The sequence below is a fragment of the Gordionus sp. m RMFG-2023 genome, chromosome 2, assembly GCF_954871325.1.
Source record: "Gordionus sp. m RMFG-2023 chromosome 2, tfGorSpeb1-WG-v2, whole genome shotgun sequence".
NCBI classification, from domain to species: Eukaryota; Metazoa; Nematomorpha; class Gordioida; order Chordodea; family Parachordodidae; genus Gordionus; species Gordionus sp. m RMFG-2023.
Genome location: NC_088776.1, coordinates 9,464,488 through 9,479,904, shown reverse-complemented (window position 1 = coordinate 9,479,904; position 15,417 = coordinate 9,464,488). Strand labels below are relative to the sequence as shown.

Here is a 15,417-nt window from a genome sequence, read left to right as displayed (position 1 = left end):
AGTAGGAAATGTAAAATACAAAAAATATCTTAATTAATAATACCAAATTTGAAATATTCGTCCTCTAGTCGACGACTCAAGTTCATAGAAATATTCGTCCTCTAGTCGACTCAACTATATTCACGAGTCACGACTCAAGTTGGAAGTCGAAAATAGTAAAATATAAAAACTATCTTAATGAATAATAAATAATAGATCTGAAATATTCGTCCTCTAGTCGACGACTAAAGTTCATAAAATATTCGTCCTCTAGTCGACGACTCAAGTTCATAAAATATTCGTCCTCTAGTCGACTAGAGGACGAATATTTTATGAACTTGAGTTAATGACTTGAGTCGACTTGAGTTCATGACTTGAGTCGACTTGAGTTCATGACTTGAGTCGACTTGAGTTCATGACTTGAGTCGACTTGAGTTCATGACTCGAGTTCATGACCTGAGTTTATAACTCAAGTCAGTTTGGGTCGATTTTTTGACCCAAAACTTGACTCAGTTTTCGACTCAGTCGATTAACAACACTACTTGGAACTTTCAATTGAGATTAGAAAAAAATACCTATCATGGTGCCGACTATAATGGCGGTGCCTCCGATGAGACCCACCTCCCTCTTGAGCCTGACAATTTCTTTGGGTCCTTTGACATTGCCCTCTTCAGTTTTGTTCAAATCGAGTGGGCTAACAGGGCTTTGATTGTTGGCTGGCGATGCAACTTAATGAGTTAAAAAAAATCAAATTTTTAATAAAAGTAATTTTTTTAAAAAAATTGGTTTACAATGAAAACGAGTGTCATTATTAAATATAACAATAAAAGGGGGTAAACAAAACTAGATTTTAATTGAATGCATATTGAAATTAAATATGGACAAGCAATTAATTAAGATTAAACGTCGTGTTTGAATTCAAAAAAGATATTATATTGGAAATTTAATTTAAAATAAAAAATGAATTAAAATATTTATAAATAAATATTAGCAATTACCGATTTTTATAATGAGATATTCTTGTCAGTGAGATGTTTTTTACAAATTACGTGACGAAAATTATTTTATTTTCCTTCAAAAACGTGAAGTTTGTTGTTTTTATTGAAACTTAAGTGTTCTTTTAATGGATTTTTATAAAAGTTTCTTTTACGATTTGGCTCATCGACAAATTGCATTTTTAAAAAAATTAACATTTCTATCTGTCTATTGATATATTATTTACGGGCTTCCAGAAGTCTGGAATATATACATTTTTTTGAAAAATTGCAAATGTGTTTTTTAAATTATTTTTGCAAGCAAAATACTTTTATCTGGATGGGCTTTAATTTAATCAAAATGTTTCATAAAACCATCACAATACTGTAATCAAAAGTAAAAGATGTTTTTGACAAACATTTCCAAAAATGAACTAAAAAAACAATGGTAAATCCTATAAAAAAGTATAATACTAAATAAAATATGTACAAAATACTATAAAAAATTATATGAATTGAATATGGCAAACTTAAATAACATTAAAATACCGGTCCGGGCTAAAAACTTAAAAGACCAGTCCGCCTATCGATCCATGGTTTCGGTATAAGACCGATAGGACGGGGCCGCTGACCTTCGCTACAAAATATAGATTCATAAATAAATTTTCCTTTTGCCAAAATAATTTAAAGATGAACTTCATAAATTATATGGTCTATTATATCCCGTTTAGTAAAATATAACTCCACCTAATTTTTTTTAAAAAAAAGTGAATTATATACTTTTATAAGCATCTTATTTCTAAAGGCACCCCCCCCCTTAAGCTCTTTTAATAAAAATATTTTCTCTAATATTAGAGAAAAAAATTGATGGGAAAAAAATGAAGAAAAAAATATGAAAATTATACTGCATAATAAGTACATTTATAATTTTAAAATATTATATAATTACGTATTCCCTATATATCAGAGAACCCTCAAGGCAGTCATGGAAATATGATTTAATAAAAATTAGGGATGTCGAAACTAAAAAAAAAATTTTTATATATAAAACCAGAGCTAAATTATTGAAAATTAAGGAAATTTTAAAAATTCCAGGTCGGGACGATAAATATCTGGGTATGGCTTGAAAATAAACATTCCTTTTAAATCTCGGGTTTGTTTCAAAAATAAAATTAAACCCGTGCTGCGCCCTGCAGATCTCTGATTACCATATGTGGTAGCGGCGATTCAAAAAAAGACTAAAATGCTTACGCGGTAAATAAAATGGAAGGTACCGTTTAAACATGATCCATTTTATTTTCACATATTTAAATATAAAAATTAAAATTTATATATACAAAAAAGTAAACTTACATTACAACATAAGAAAATCATCGCTAGATGAATAAAAAAAATATTGAATTACAAATCAATTAATTCCTATTATAAATTAAAAATATTTTTTTTATATTGAATTAAAGTTATACATTTTTATTGTAAAAAGAGAAATTGTCAAAAAATATTTTTTCATAAAATCCGGGACCGAACCCGACAGGTGAAATAAAAAATTTAGGCCCGGTCTAATACAGGTGAAAAAATTGCACCCGGTTCCATCTTTAATTTTAATTTTTTTATATTTTTTAGACAGCAATGGAAAGAAGTCGGTTTAAAAAAATGGGAATCTCATCTCGCTTTTGTCTTCCATAAAATTTTTAAAGTAAAATTGAAATTAATGTTAATAGATGATAATGAAGTAACAAGAAAAATAGATAAAAATGGAAGAAAAATCAACCAGATTCCTTTTAGCGATTTAGAACGGGAACCCGATGGAACGTTGAAAATCTTTCAATCCGAGCATGTATATAAAGTTCGATTTAAAAAAACGGCCATCCTAATATTTTACAAAAAATGTTACGCGAACCTCGAGATTTTGCCCATAAATGGCTGAAAGATTTGAATATCTATCACCGAAATCTCGAGACTTACGCGATATTATTTTGGCTTAAATCTTAATTTAAAATTGGTTAAATCGAAACGTGCGGGTTTGTATTATATTGATGTCGCCTGGCTTGCGGGACAAGCTAGAATTTTTATTAGATTTTTTTAAATCTAAATTAATATATAAATCCCTTTGATGCCACAAACAAACATTTCACGGAGCATATATAATATACTAATACAGGAAGTCATATTTACTTCAATATTTTGGCATTATCCCATGCCGAGTCTTCGCGAAGTTAGCTGTGCGACCCTTAGTTAAAATAATTTTTATTAGCGAACGCGCTACCAATTTCCTTGATTGACAGTTGATGATGTCGCTATGACCTTATTTTAAACTAATTACTAAGGTAAATCTCGTTTTAAACGAGATTGTATAAAGGTGTATCCTAGACCACATGGGAACAATTAAATTAAGCTTAACGTTTTAAAGCCTAATTTAAATCTCATGGTATAACTACTATTTCCTTGTGGGAATTCAACTTGCGTGTGTTATAGTTACAATTAGTAAATTAAATTATAAAAACTCGTATCACTCTCCATTTTTTTTAAATTTAATTTTATGGAATAATCTCTCAAAACTTATATGGGTGGCTGGCTTGTGTGCCTACAAATAAAATATTAATCATTCTCTTCTAAAATAAAAGTATATATTTCAGATAGGCTTTCTCTTATAATAACAATATAAAAATTTATGTTTAAATTCACTTTTGTTTGAAGAATTTATCGCCTTTCATCTTTCAAAAAAATTTTTTTAAATATATTATTGATTATAAAAAAACTAAACAAATTAAGCATTCTTAATAAAATAAGAAGAACGCTTAATGGCAAAAATCAACGCCGTTAATTCATAAAGATTTCGCGTCGTCATCGCTAAGCGCTTCATACTATTTTCTTTAAAACCTTACCTTTTAACCTTAAATAATCTTGCATCTTTAAACTCTTTAAATTTTGTATAGAACCGCCATATAAAATAGAAAAATGGCAAATCTAAATATATTTCGCAAAAATAGACAACTAAGTTTAAAAATTTTTAAAAAAAACTAAAAATTCTCATATTTTTTTTTAAATATAAAAAACCAAAAATATTTGCAAAATTATTTATAAATAAAATAAATTACATATAAAAAAAAATATCGATTTAATTATCTCTCAAATTAATTTTATTACTTTTAGCCATCACAACTGAAAAAGGAATATCCTCTTACAAGGAATTGATGATTGGATTAATCAGTAGAGTAGCCAGTAAGTTACAACTACTCTCTTAAATAATTCTATTAACGGATAAAACTTTAGGATGTAATTAATTTAAATATAGATTTATTAAGTTTAAACAAAAAAAACATAAATTACTTTTTAAGAGCGTAAATAATTTAAACATCAAAAAAACCTTGATAAATTTCATTTATAAAATATATTTAAAAAATAAGATAATATTCCAAAGAGATTTTATAGTAATAATATATAATTAGATATTATTTAAAAACTATTATTCATTCGTAATTCAATTTCTGTACCCGGAAAAAAGCAACCCATTTTTAAAACATGGTTAACTTTTTTAGGAATTACCCAACATGTTCTTATACAGGAACGGGTACATAGAGGTAACAAAACATTTATTCACTTAGAAACCCGAATGGTAGGGGGAAAATACTCTTGTCCAGGGCTTCCGATTTGATAATTTTTCGATTTTAATATTTTTTTTAGCCTTAATTACGTAAAGAAATATAAATAACTTCATTTTCGATCTACCCTTTTTTTTTAACTTAGAATACCCCGCCCTACCTCAATAAGAATTAACTACAAATTTAGTAATATATCATGGACACGTACATTCTGAAACTATTAATTATTAAACTAGGCGACACGGATCGTTTCGAGACGATTTTTAAAAACGGCTAACTCAATATTTTAGCCAGAAAAATATTGCCTAAGCCTCGAGATTTCGATAATAGGTGTCCAAACCTTTGTGTCATCTATGAGCAAAATCTTTAGGCTTGCATAATATTTTTTCTGAATAAAATATTGAGTTAGCCGTTTTTAAAAATCGGCTCAAATCGAGCCTTTTTTTGACAACACTAAGTATAAAATATAACATAAAAAATATAAATGTGATAAGCAAATATTTAGTTTCCATTTTTTTTGATAGAAAAACATAGATTAGATAAGGGATCTGAAACAGATTTCGACTAAGCGAGAACTATTCTCAATTGTATATGTAAGGTCTAATTTTGATAAATTGAAATAAAAAAAACTCCATAATATATTTTTTAAATTAATAATATAATTGAAAAAAAAAATATATAATATACTTTTAAAAGAATTTTAAATACACTAGAAATCAGTTTTCGGAAAATCTTTGTGGTTGTTAAATGGTTAAAATTTTATAACAAAAAAAATTAGCTCTTTTAGGTTATATGATATAATTGAAGAACCATTTATTAGAATGCATTTAGAATATTTCCTATTTATTATGAAATAATGATTTTATATTATACATATACAAATCGTATTTTTCAAATTTTAGTCAGATGGTTCACCGAGTTGAAGTGCGGCATAGAAAGCTTAAGACTAAAGTGATATGTTTAAACTGTAATTATCATATTAAGTCACTTTATCTAGAAATGTAATTTTCTAAAAAGTTACTAGTTATTATTTTCATGAAATAGAAGAGTTTTTAATACATAATTTATGATATCTCAATTGAGATCAATATGAATTTTGGATCTTTGAATTAAAATCTCTGCATGGCACGGCACGGAAAATTATGACATCATATAGAAACATCAATTTTAAAAAAAACGTGAGGGAAAAATATTATTTATAGAAATCACATGTTTAGAAATGGTTGTGAAAAAAAAATGACGCATAATATAAAAGTAGTGGCGTATCATCTGCTTCGATTCATTTTGTTTCATTCTTTTTTATAACGATTTTTTGCCATGTTTTATGAATTACTAAAACCTTGTAGAGGTTCCTCCGTGAGTTTACACATTTGTGAGCCCGGGAATCATTGGCGAGTTTACAGAAGTGGTATGGTAAGTGATGTTATATTATCATCAGAGATTTCTGAATATTTATTTATATGGTGAGCCAGGGGATAAATACAAGTATAGTCCCATACAAGTAATTACCCCTTCTTCCATGGTAATTGAATAATACCATCTGTGTACCGTCCAATTTGAAGAGGCTCTAAGATTCTAGCATTGAAAGAATTGAGCTGATTTTAGGGCAGGAATAGTTACAATGATTATATTTGATGAATCAGCTATTGCATGATATAGTGTAAGCTATGCTTTCCTTTTGCGTCGACAAGTGAGTTGCAGCTTGAGCAAGTAAGTGGATGGGTGACGGTGCATCAAAATGAATTTCTATGGCATGAGTAAGTTCATCGATGGAGAGTTGTAGTTGCAAATTGACTGAAGAAAAAGTTCGAGAAACTAATGACAATAGGTATTTAGCAGAGAAGGGAATAATGGATGCTCAGATAATTACCTTCTGAAAAGAAGTGATGGACACAGCTTGCAATTATAATCCTATCCCAATATCCTTCTGTCTATAAGATGCGGGTGATCAGCCTTAATTCGGGACCTTCATCAAAAGAAGAATCAGGTTCTATAAAATGAGATTTCACATTGTTAAGGCAAGATCGGAAGAGAATCTGTTGCCTAATCCGCCATTCTTGGTAGATATAGAAGCTTGATTCCAAGTAATTTCATCGGATTATAGACCTATCCGAATCAAACTGCCCATTCGTTTAAGATTGAGAGTGATTTCTTAATTCGGGACTTCCAATTCCAATAGATAATAGCTTCACCAAAGGAAGGATCAGGTTTTATAAAATGATGATTTTTTTTATTAGTAAACTAATGAATATAAAAAAGTTAAAGTGAGGCAAGATTGGAAAGAGATGCGATGCCTCATTCAAATTTTTAATAAGTAAAGAAGCTTGGGTCCAAGCAATTTCATTGAACTTATGTTTATTATTAGGTAAATTAGGAAGAAATTTCATGAAAATATATCATAAATATTAATGAAGTCAATTTTGATTAAAGTCTCATTAGTACTGTTTCTAAATGTATCCTTGTAAGATTTAAAAATAACATTTTTAGAGATGAATGAACGCTCACGAATTTAAGGGCGTTTCCTTTATTGCTTGAATTTTGAACGATAACCTATTCAATTTAATGAAAAATGGGAAATTCGTATTTTTTTACAACATTAGTTAGAAATAATGAAAAAAAATATGAATTTCGCCAAAATTATCGATTCATTTCAAAATTAATATAATTTATATATACTTGTATGTTACTGTACTGAAATGATGAAACATCTTTATATTTATTACATTTTATACTGTAGATAAATAGATTTCAAAAGGAGTAAAATATATTAATGCTCAAAGAAAAAAGTAAATTTATATATTTAACGAACATATTATAGATATTAAACAATTTCCCGGATCTGTGACGTAGTTCCGTTAAAAATTGATGTCCTTGAATATAATGGGACGCGTCCCGTTTCAAAAAATAAACATAGAAAAGATGGAATAATTAATTATTAAATATATATACAAAATATCAGGTTTAATTTTTTTTTTTTAAAGCGAATTTCATTTAAAAAAGTTAAACTATCTAATAATGATGACCCTGGATTTCTTTACAAAAAAACTGGTTTTACAATAGAATACGAAAAATTGAAAGGAACAATAATTAATTATAAAAATAATGAATACAATATTTTTAATTCTTATAGTGAATATTATGTTCTATAGTTAGAAATATAACGTGATTGATGTGACTTTTTTTCTACCATTTCGAATTCATAATAAATAATAAAATTAATTTTTTTATTAATAATTTTTTTGAAAATTAAGTATAATTTTGAAATAAATAAAAATTAATTTAAATTTTTTTGTTAAAAAACATAAATAATTGGGACGGAAATGGTAGGACGGCGGACGTGAACACGTCACATCCAATAGCACTTTTGAGATGCGTTCCGTTCTTAAAATTAGTCTTTTTAATATTCACTAAGCATTAATGAAAACAGATAATCCATTGGTCATAAAAACTAGGACCAGAGCGGGCTAAGGCCAAATAGTGGGATTTGCGAAGCTCTAATTCGCAGTCCAAAAAATAAGTTAGTTCGGGGACCCAACAGAATCCTGATAAAATTTAATTTAAAATTAGCAAAATGGACGATAATTTTATTTTTTTTAAATTTAGGCAATAAAATATAAATGCTGAGTTAAGAATTTCCAAAACTATATAGTTAAAAAGAAAGCCACAAATAAAACCACGAAAAGAGATATTTATTGCGAACAACCCCTTAAATCTTACTTAAATGTGTAAAAAAGACCCAACTACAAAAAAAGAGGAAGTATAAATTAGCCAATACATTATTTTTGAATAAATTATCCTTATATTTATTTATTAAATTATATTATATAATCTTTAGAAAAATTTAAAATTTAACCTCTTTTACGAATTTTATCTTCCATTAATTCCAATGATTTGATCGAATTTTTATTTAAAAAATTTCCTTGTATAAGTGATTACTGGATTACTTAAAATATCTGTTTTCACTTATAAAATTTGTTTATCGATAAGCATGAATGTAATAAGAGATATTGCATCGTAAATAGAAAAATAAAATGTAAGAATAAAATAAATGATTCAAAACAGGTAATAAAATTAAACGATTTAAAAGAACTCAAAGCAAGAAAAAAATCATCATAAATTGGCGGCAAATAACTTTCTATATAATGTTAATTTTTAAATGTTTTGTTATTTTAACAACAAATAAAAGTAAAACTATTTCACCTGTGATAAAAATATTGTTTTTATTTAACGGGAATAATAAAGAAGAAAAAAGAGGTATACTAACTAACTATAAATAATGTTTTGTTTGATGAACGTATAATGTTTTCTTTTATATATTTACCACATTTATTTTTTGTTAAAATAAAATAAAATAATTTCCTAAGGGGGGTTACACTTTTTAGTGTTGGTGGAGTTTGGCAAGCCAATTCCGGAACGGAACATTTTTTCTTAGAAACCAGTATTAATGTCAGGATTTGTAGGGAGAGTTGAGTTGGACCAGGTTAAACTAACCCTTAACTACATTGCACCCTAAGTGATTAAATAGAAATTGACACAAATAGAAAGAGTGTTCTTTTTAAATCAATCGACGCTAAATGCGAACCATCTAGTAATCACCAGAAGACTCAAAATTGGAATCACGGCTAATTAGCCCCCCGGAAATTATTCTATCAAAAAATGCGCGGGTGATTTATTGCAGTCATGCGCGACTCAACTGAAAATCTTTTTGAAAAAAACTTTATTCGATGAGCACCCCAAGCAAATAAGTGAAAATTGTAAACCTACATGAATTATAAGTTCCTAAAAATATAAATTTATGAAATCCGATTTGGAACATTATTAAGAACCTTGAGCGTCAGCATTATAAAATATTCCTCCAAGAGGTGGCTTTAAATATTAATGTAAATTATCTTAACGAGGACCTGTTTTGAGACCAAGTTCTATTCTTAGAGTTACTACAAAAAAAAATTTTTTAAATTGCCAAAACCGAATCGAATAGTGCAGCGATTAGCTTATTCGTACGAATAATAATATTTACTATTTGTATTCGAATAATTCGTTTTTTTTAAATAATGTATACGAAAATATATTGACAGAATTTTTATTCTTTTTATTGCACATCCACTTTTAAACAAAAGAAATATTATAATAATCTGATGACAAATGAAATGTGATCAAGATATTAACGAAATCAAAATTAATTCAATTTATAATGCCGAACCAATTTTTAAGGTAAAAAGTTTCGTATTGTTTCTTCTTCATAAGGCATGAGATTTATGACAGCAAATTAGTAACAAATAAAATAAAGGAACTTTTCAACAGTTTATGTATATCTTGTTACACACATCACCCATTAGATTGCTGGGTAATCAGTAGAAATGAAATGGTAATTAATTAAATTTTATTAAAAAACATTTATTATATTATTCCGAATAATTGAAATATTCGATCAAATTATTCGAATAATTCGATTCGAATACAAATAATTAGTTAGATAGAATAATTCGTATTCGAAAAAAAATAGTTTACTATTTGCATTTTCTACTATTCGATTCGAATTATTCGTGAATGGTCCTACTACTGTATATGTAGACAAGTAAGGTTTAAATATGTCTTATTATTTTTCTTGAGTTTGGACGTATCCTTAAAGTAGTATAAATGGCTCGATTTAAAGAATTTTTAAAATCGGCTAAGATTTTAACCAAAAAAAATATTACCAAGCCTAGAGATTTTTCTCAAAGATCGTAGAAAGGTTAGGACATCTATTGGCGATCTCGAGATTTATGCAATATCATTTTGGCAAAAATGTTAATTTAATCGTTTTTTAACCGCTAAATGGAGCCGTACTAATTTAAAGAGACGCATGTTGTGTTTAAAGCAGCGTGTTACCTTATTTTTATAGATTTAGCGACAACGCGACACTTTTTTAAAAATAAATATGCATAATTAAATTTGAAATTTAATTAATAGCCTTAAGGTATCAAATGTCTTTTTTTGAAAACATAGCAACCTTTTTCAATGTAATTAGCCTGGTTAAGAGTATCATAAATTTATTTTGCTGGCATCTTTCTCATCACTATATGTCTAAAAATTGAAACTTTGTGACTTTAAAAAAAAAGTTATATAATTTTCAAATTTAAATATTCGATTTTTAATTTTTTTTGATTCCTTTTAATGTATTTAGATATAATTGGTTTTCGAATCGCGATTCAAAATCCGATACTAAGATGCGGCTTGAGGCGTGACGCTATTTTCTTTTATTTTGCTTATAATCTGCCTTAGTGGCTGATAAAATTGATGTAATAATTAGGCATTTATTGGTGCAACCCAGATATTCAGTGCTTCTATAATTTTTTTTATGAGAAGATGTAAATTTTCTCTTATTTTGCCAATAGTGCTAGTAATCTAATGATGAACGACGTTCTTTTTATTTTTGACGAACTTCTAATGTGAACGCGTTCCTTTTTTCTGACGAACGCGTACGTTTTTTTTACGTTCGTTCAATTTTAGAAAATCTTCTTATTTTTATTCATGAATATAAAAAATATTAATAAGAAATTTTTTTTAATAATAAAAATAATTTTTTTTATTACTTAAAAACTTTTAATTTTAAACAGGGTTTAAAAAATTTTAAATGACCATTTGAAGATTCTTCTCGTCATAAGAGCAAAATCTTTGAAGATTTTTGAATTTTGAGCAAATGTTAAACCCTGATTTTAAACATGGTTAATATATTGTGTTAAAGAATATATGGTATTAATTTATATTAAATTAAATATTAAATGAATTTCTAAAAAAATTTATTTCGAAAATTTTTGAACCAATTTCAACGCTTTCTTTTTTTTGAAACGTGTTCGAATTTTTTGAATATGTTCACAGCACTATTTAATTAATAATATAAGTATTGTTTCAGAATGCTAGTGTGATTGATTATAAACTTAAGGCATAATGTCATTGGTCGCACAACCAATTGAGGAATTAATGAGTATTGCACCGAATTTCAACGCAACCACGATTTGGAACTATATTTTTCGCTTTTGTCTGAATACAACTTTTTTTCCTCTAATTTTGGTCATAAACTTATTTTTCTTCAAACCATTGCTAAAAATGTACTGATTAAACATTACTTAATGGTTATGTATAAATTTCAGAATTCGTTTTTTTCCAAAAACTTGGCTCACTTCACGCTTAAAGAGTAACGTCATCGTTTTTCATTGTGTTTATAATTCCATTTCATCTTTTTAGTCGGTAAAATTGATTAAGGAATTCATGCTAATCAAGTTCCAAATTTTTGCGTCAGATATGAAGCCAATTTTTTGAAATTTCGCTAATAATTTTTTCCTTTATACTATATATATAAACTAACTATACCAAACGAATTAAAATAATATATTGACTAAGTATTAAAGCCGTGTCCTAGTTCGGTTTAATGCTTAATAGCAGATTAGCCTACTTTTAGGTATCGGAAAAACACTTTAAATAAACGATAAAAAAAACATAATAAAAAAACTAGAATAAAATATGAAAAAAAGCAATGTCACCAAATACTTAAAATAAACCAAAATAGGGTTTTGTCAATCAAATAATTTTAGCCTATACTAAAAAGCAATTAAGTATCCAAATTTAGCCGACCTAGGACACCGCCTAAACATTTATAAAATTTTCAAATGTTGAACAATTTTTTTTTAATATTCGCTACTATGCAGATTAAATACTCATAAGCACTAATAGGGTACGAAATATTGGCACAGATATTTTACCAAGCTTTCGACCATCTTCGCGAAGATAAAAGATTAAATATGTTAACAAAAAATAAAATAGGAATTAATCATGGGTAAATAAGAAATATTTTAAACAAAAATACCTAATCAGAATTTATTATAGGTGGGATTCGACAGAAGACCGAGAAAATTGAGGTTTAGGGGAAAAAAATTTGCAACCCCCCCCCTACCTCTAGTTAAATCCTAGCTATGTCAATGGAATGTAGTGTAAAATTTTTATAGCTATCATCCCGCTACTTTAAGTGGCGTTCAACAATACTGTACTAATATATTCTATTAATAATAATTAATTAATATAAATCAAATAAAGTTTTAAAAAGGTAACTTTAAAAATTCTATTTTAACAAATGATTAATGATTAAATCAAATATAATATTTTATTTTTTTTTAAAAACTGATAATTTTATATTTATTAGTTATATTACTATGTTTTGTTTTGTTGATTATAATTTGAAATTCAATCTTTAAAAATTAAACTAATAAAAACTTCTTTTTTTCACCTCATTATAATAAATACATATAAAAAGAGAATTATTGATTTTTTGCGTTTAATAGAAAAAAAATTAACTTCCTTTTAAGAAGCGAAGAAAAAAAAACTAGAGATTTATGAAATTATGTTGTTACATCGCTTCATTTTCATTGATTGTTAAAAACGGCTAACTCAATATTTTAGCCAGTAAAATGTTTCCTAAATATAGAGATTTTGCCAATAGATGTCCAAACCTTCGTGCCATCTAAATATTTTTTTGGATATAATATTGCCTATTTTAAAAATCGGCTCAAATTGAGCGATTTAATAACACTGAAATAAGCCATCTGGCTCTTCTATAAAGTCATCCAAATGGAGTTTAGGATAAAACCCTAATAATAAATCAAAGCGAAGATTGGCAATTAATAAGATATATTAAAAAACATCGTATGATCCGTCATTTAATTTTAAATAATTGTAAAAAACATGTAAAACTTATGCGCAGAGAGGAGTATAATGAATTTTAACAAAATTTACAATTTTTTTTATGACTGTAGTGGATAATGCTCAAATATTTTATTTTTTATATTTTTTTGTTTAATTTAAATGAAATTAATTTTTTATTTTTTTTAAAAAAGAGAAACCCCGGATTACTTATTAAAATCACGAGAATAAAGATAATTTATTTTTGTGATAAAAAAAAACAATATAAAAAAAAATATCGGATGTCATTATATCTGATTTGATTTAAACTATGTAAGTAATTATAAAAAAACGTTTCCAAAGCCAAATATTATTAGATATTTATTACGTTTATTTTATTATATTTTTATTTTAAAATACAAATTTTACACCAAAATTGCATTTGGTATAACGCGTCTAATAGGTAGGTATTTTGAAAATACTCCATTTTAAACATAAAAAATATAATATGCAGGTGAGTGGATAAAATGAGGGTAAATGGAATATACTAATCAAAGTGAGGTTTTTTCTTTAAATTTATATTATGTCTAGAGAATTTTATTATAAAGAAATCTTAGATTATTTATTAAATTAATTGCAAAACAAATTTATAGTTATTGTAGATATATATTAGAGTATTAAATATTAAAAATATATAGTCAATACATTTGATTTTTTTTAAATAATTTATTGAATTATATTCTGATGTATAAATGAGAGACTAGTGGTTATTAAAAGTTTTTATATAAAAATAATTCCAGACAAACCCCAGATAGGTTGTTAAATATGGATTTGGATTGGTACTGATAGAAAATTAGGATCCAATAAACCTCCAAATTTAATTTTTTTAAATAATACACAAGATTTTCCATTTAAAATATTATAAACACTATAAGTATTTATTATACTTTGACAATTGTACTGTTTTTAGATAGCTTGATTTGAGTCGATTTTAAAAAATAACTAACTCATTATTTTAGCTTAAAAAATATCAACTAAGCTTCGAGATTTTGCTAATAGATGTCTAAGCCATTAGTCCATGTATGAGCAAAATCTTTAGGCTTATATAATGTTTTGCTGAATAAAATATTGAATTAACCATTTTAAAAAATTGGCTCAAATTGAGTCATTCAATAACACTAAACAATTGGTTATTGTTATAAAAATATCTTTTTTTTATCTTAAAAAAAATATATTTAAGAAAATGTTTCAAAAATAATGGTAAATAGATCTCAGGCACGTAACCATGGGATGGGAATGTGAGATACCCTCCCACCTCCTTTTTGAAATTAGCCTTTTCTCATAAATGTTATTTTATTCTAATGAAAATTTTTCCCCTTCCCCCAATACAATATATCACTTTAAACAATCATTTAAATTAAAAGTTAACATTTGTAAATATAACAACTATAGTTCAATTTTTTTTAATAAAAAGAACATTTTATAAATAAAAAAGGGAAAACCCAAAATTTTATAAAAATATAACATAGGCAAAGATCTACAATAAGTTGACCTAAAGATTTCCAATACAAAAAAATTCACCTAATAAAGTTCCCCCACTATAAGAAATTCTTGGATATGCTTATGAGAAATCCACTATTATAAACTATTAAAATTTAGGGAAATTAGTACATTCTATAATTAAACAAGGGTGCAACATTGTTAAAAAGATTATAAAATTTTTAATAAAATCATTGATAAATAATTAACATTAGTAATTTAATTAATTAAACATACTTTATGCCCAAACAATTATAACATACTTATACTAATTAAACAAATATAAATTATAATAAATTGTTTGTATAATTGGCAATGTATATTAATATTCAATCTAATATATTAAATATAACTAATCTATGATCATATTTTGCATCTTATTTATAAAAATATATGAAAGCATAAAAATCATAAACACAAACAAGGTTAATTAGTTAGTTTATTATTACAAAAAAAAAGTAATTCTCATGCATAAATTAAAACAATCTATAGGAGTGTAAATTTATTACCTTTCCTCAATTCTCTATATTCACTAAGTTTTGGTATTCTCATAGGTAGTAGACTAATATTATAATTTAAAACTTATTAAATTATGCAAATTAAATTATGTGAAAGTGAAAAACGTGAAAAATATTTAAATTTCTCTTGCTTTGAGGCATAAATTAAATAAT

At 26.3% G+C, this 15,417-nt stretch overlaps 1 protein-coding gene across 3 annotated transcripts in view; it reads right to left on the bottom strand.

Moving 5' to 3' along the window:
• LOC135923306 (b(0,+)-type amino acid transporter 1-like) overlaps window positions 1-15,417 on the bottom strand; it is a 29,465-nt gene extending 14,048 nt beyond the window's left edge. Inside the window, exons 1-2 of one of the 3 annotated variants that reach the window (XM_065457978.1) lie at window positions 15,256-15,417; window positions 555-707 (exon numbers count right to left, since the gene is read on the bottom strand). In XM_065457978.1, the coding sequence (XP_065314050.1) occupies window positions 555-707; window positions 15,256-15,298 (196 nt within the window). In that variant the 5' untranslated portion in view covers window positions 15,299-15,417. Of the gene's footprint in view, window positions 1-554; window positions 708-4,100; window positions 4,205-7,231; window positions 7,333-15,255 lie in introns of those variants that run through there. The other 2 variants (XM_065457980.1, XM_065457979.1) reach the window with 2 other exon arrangements.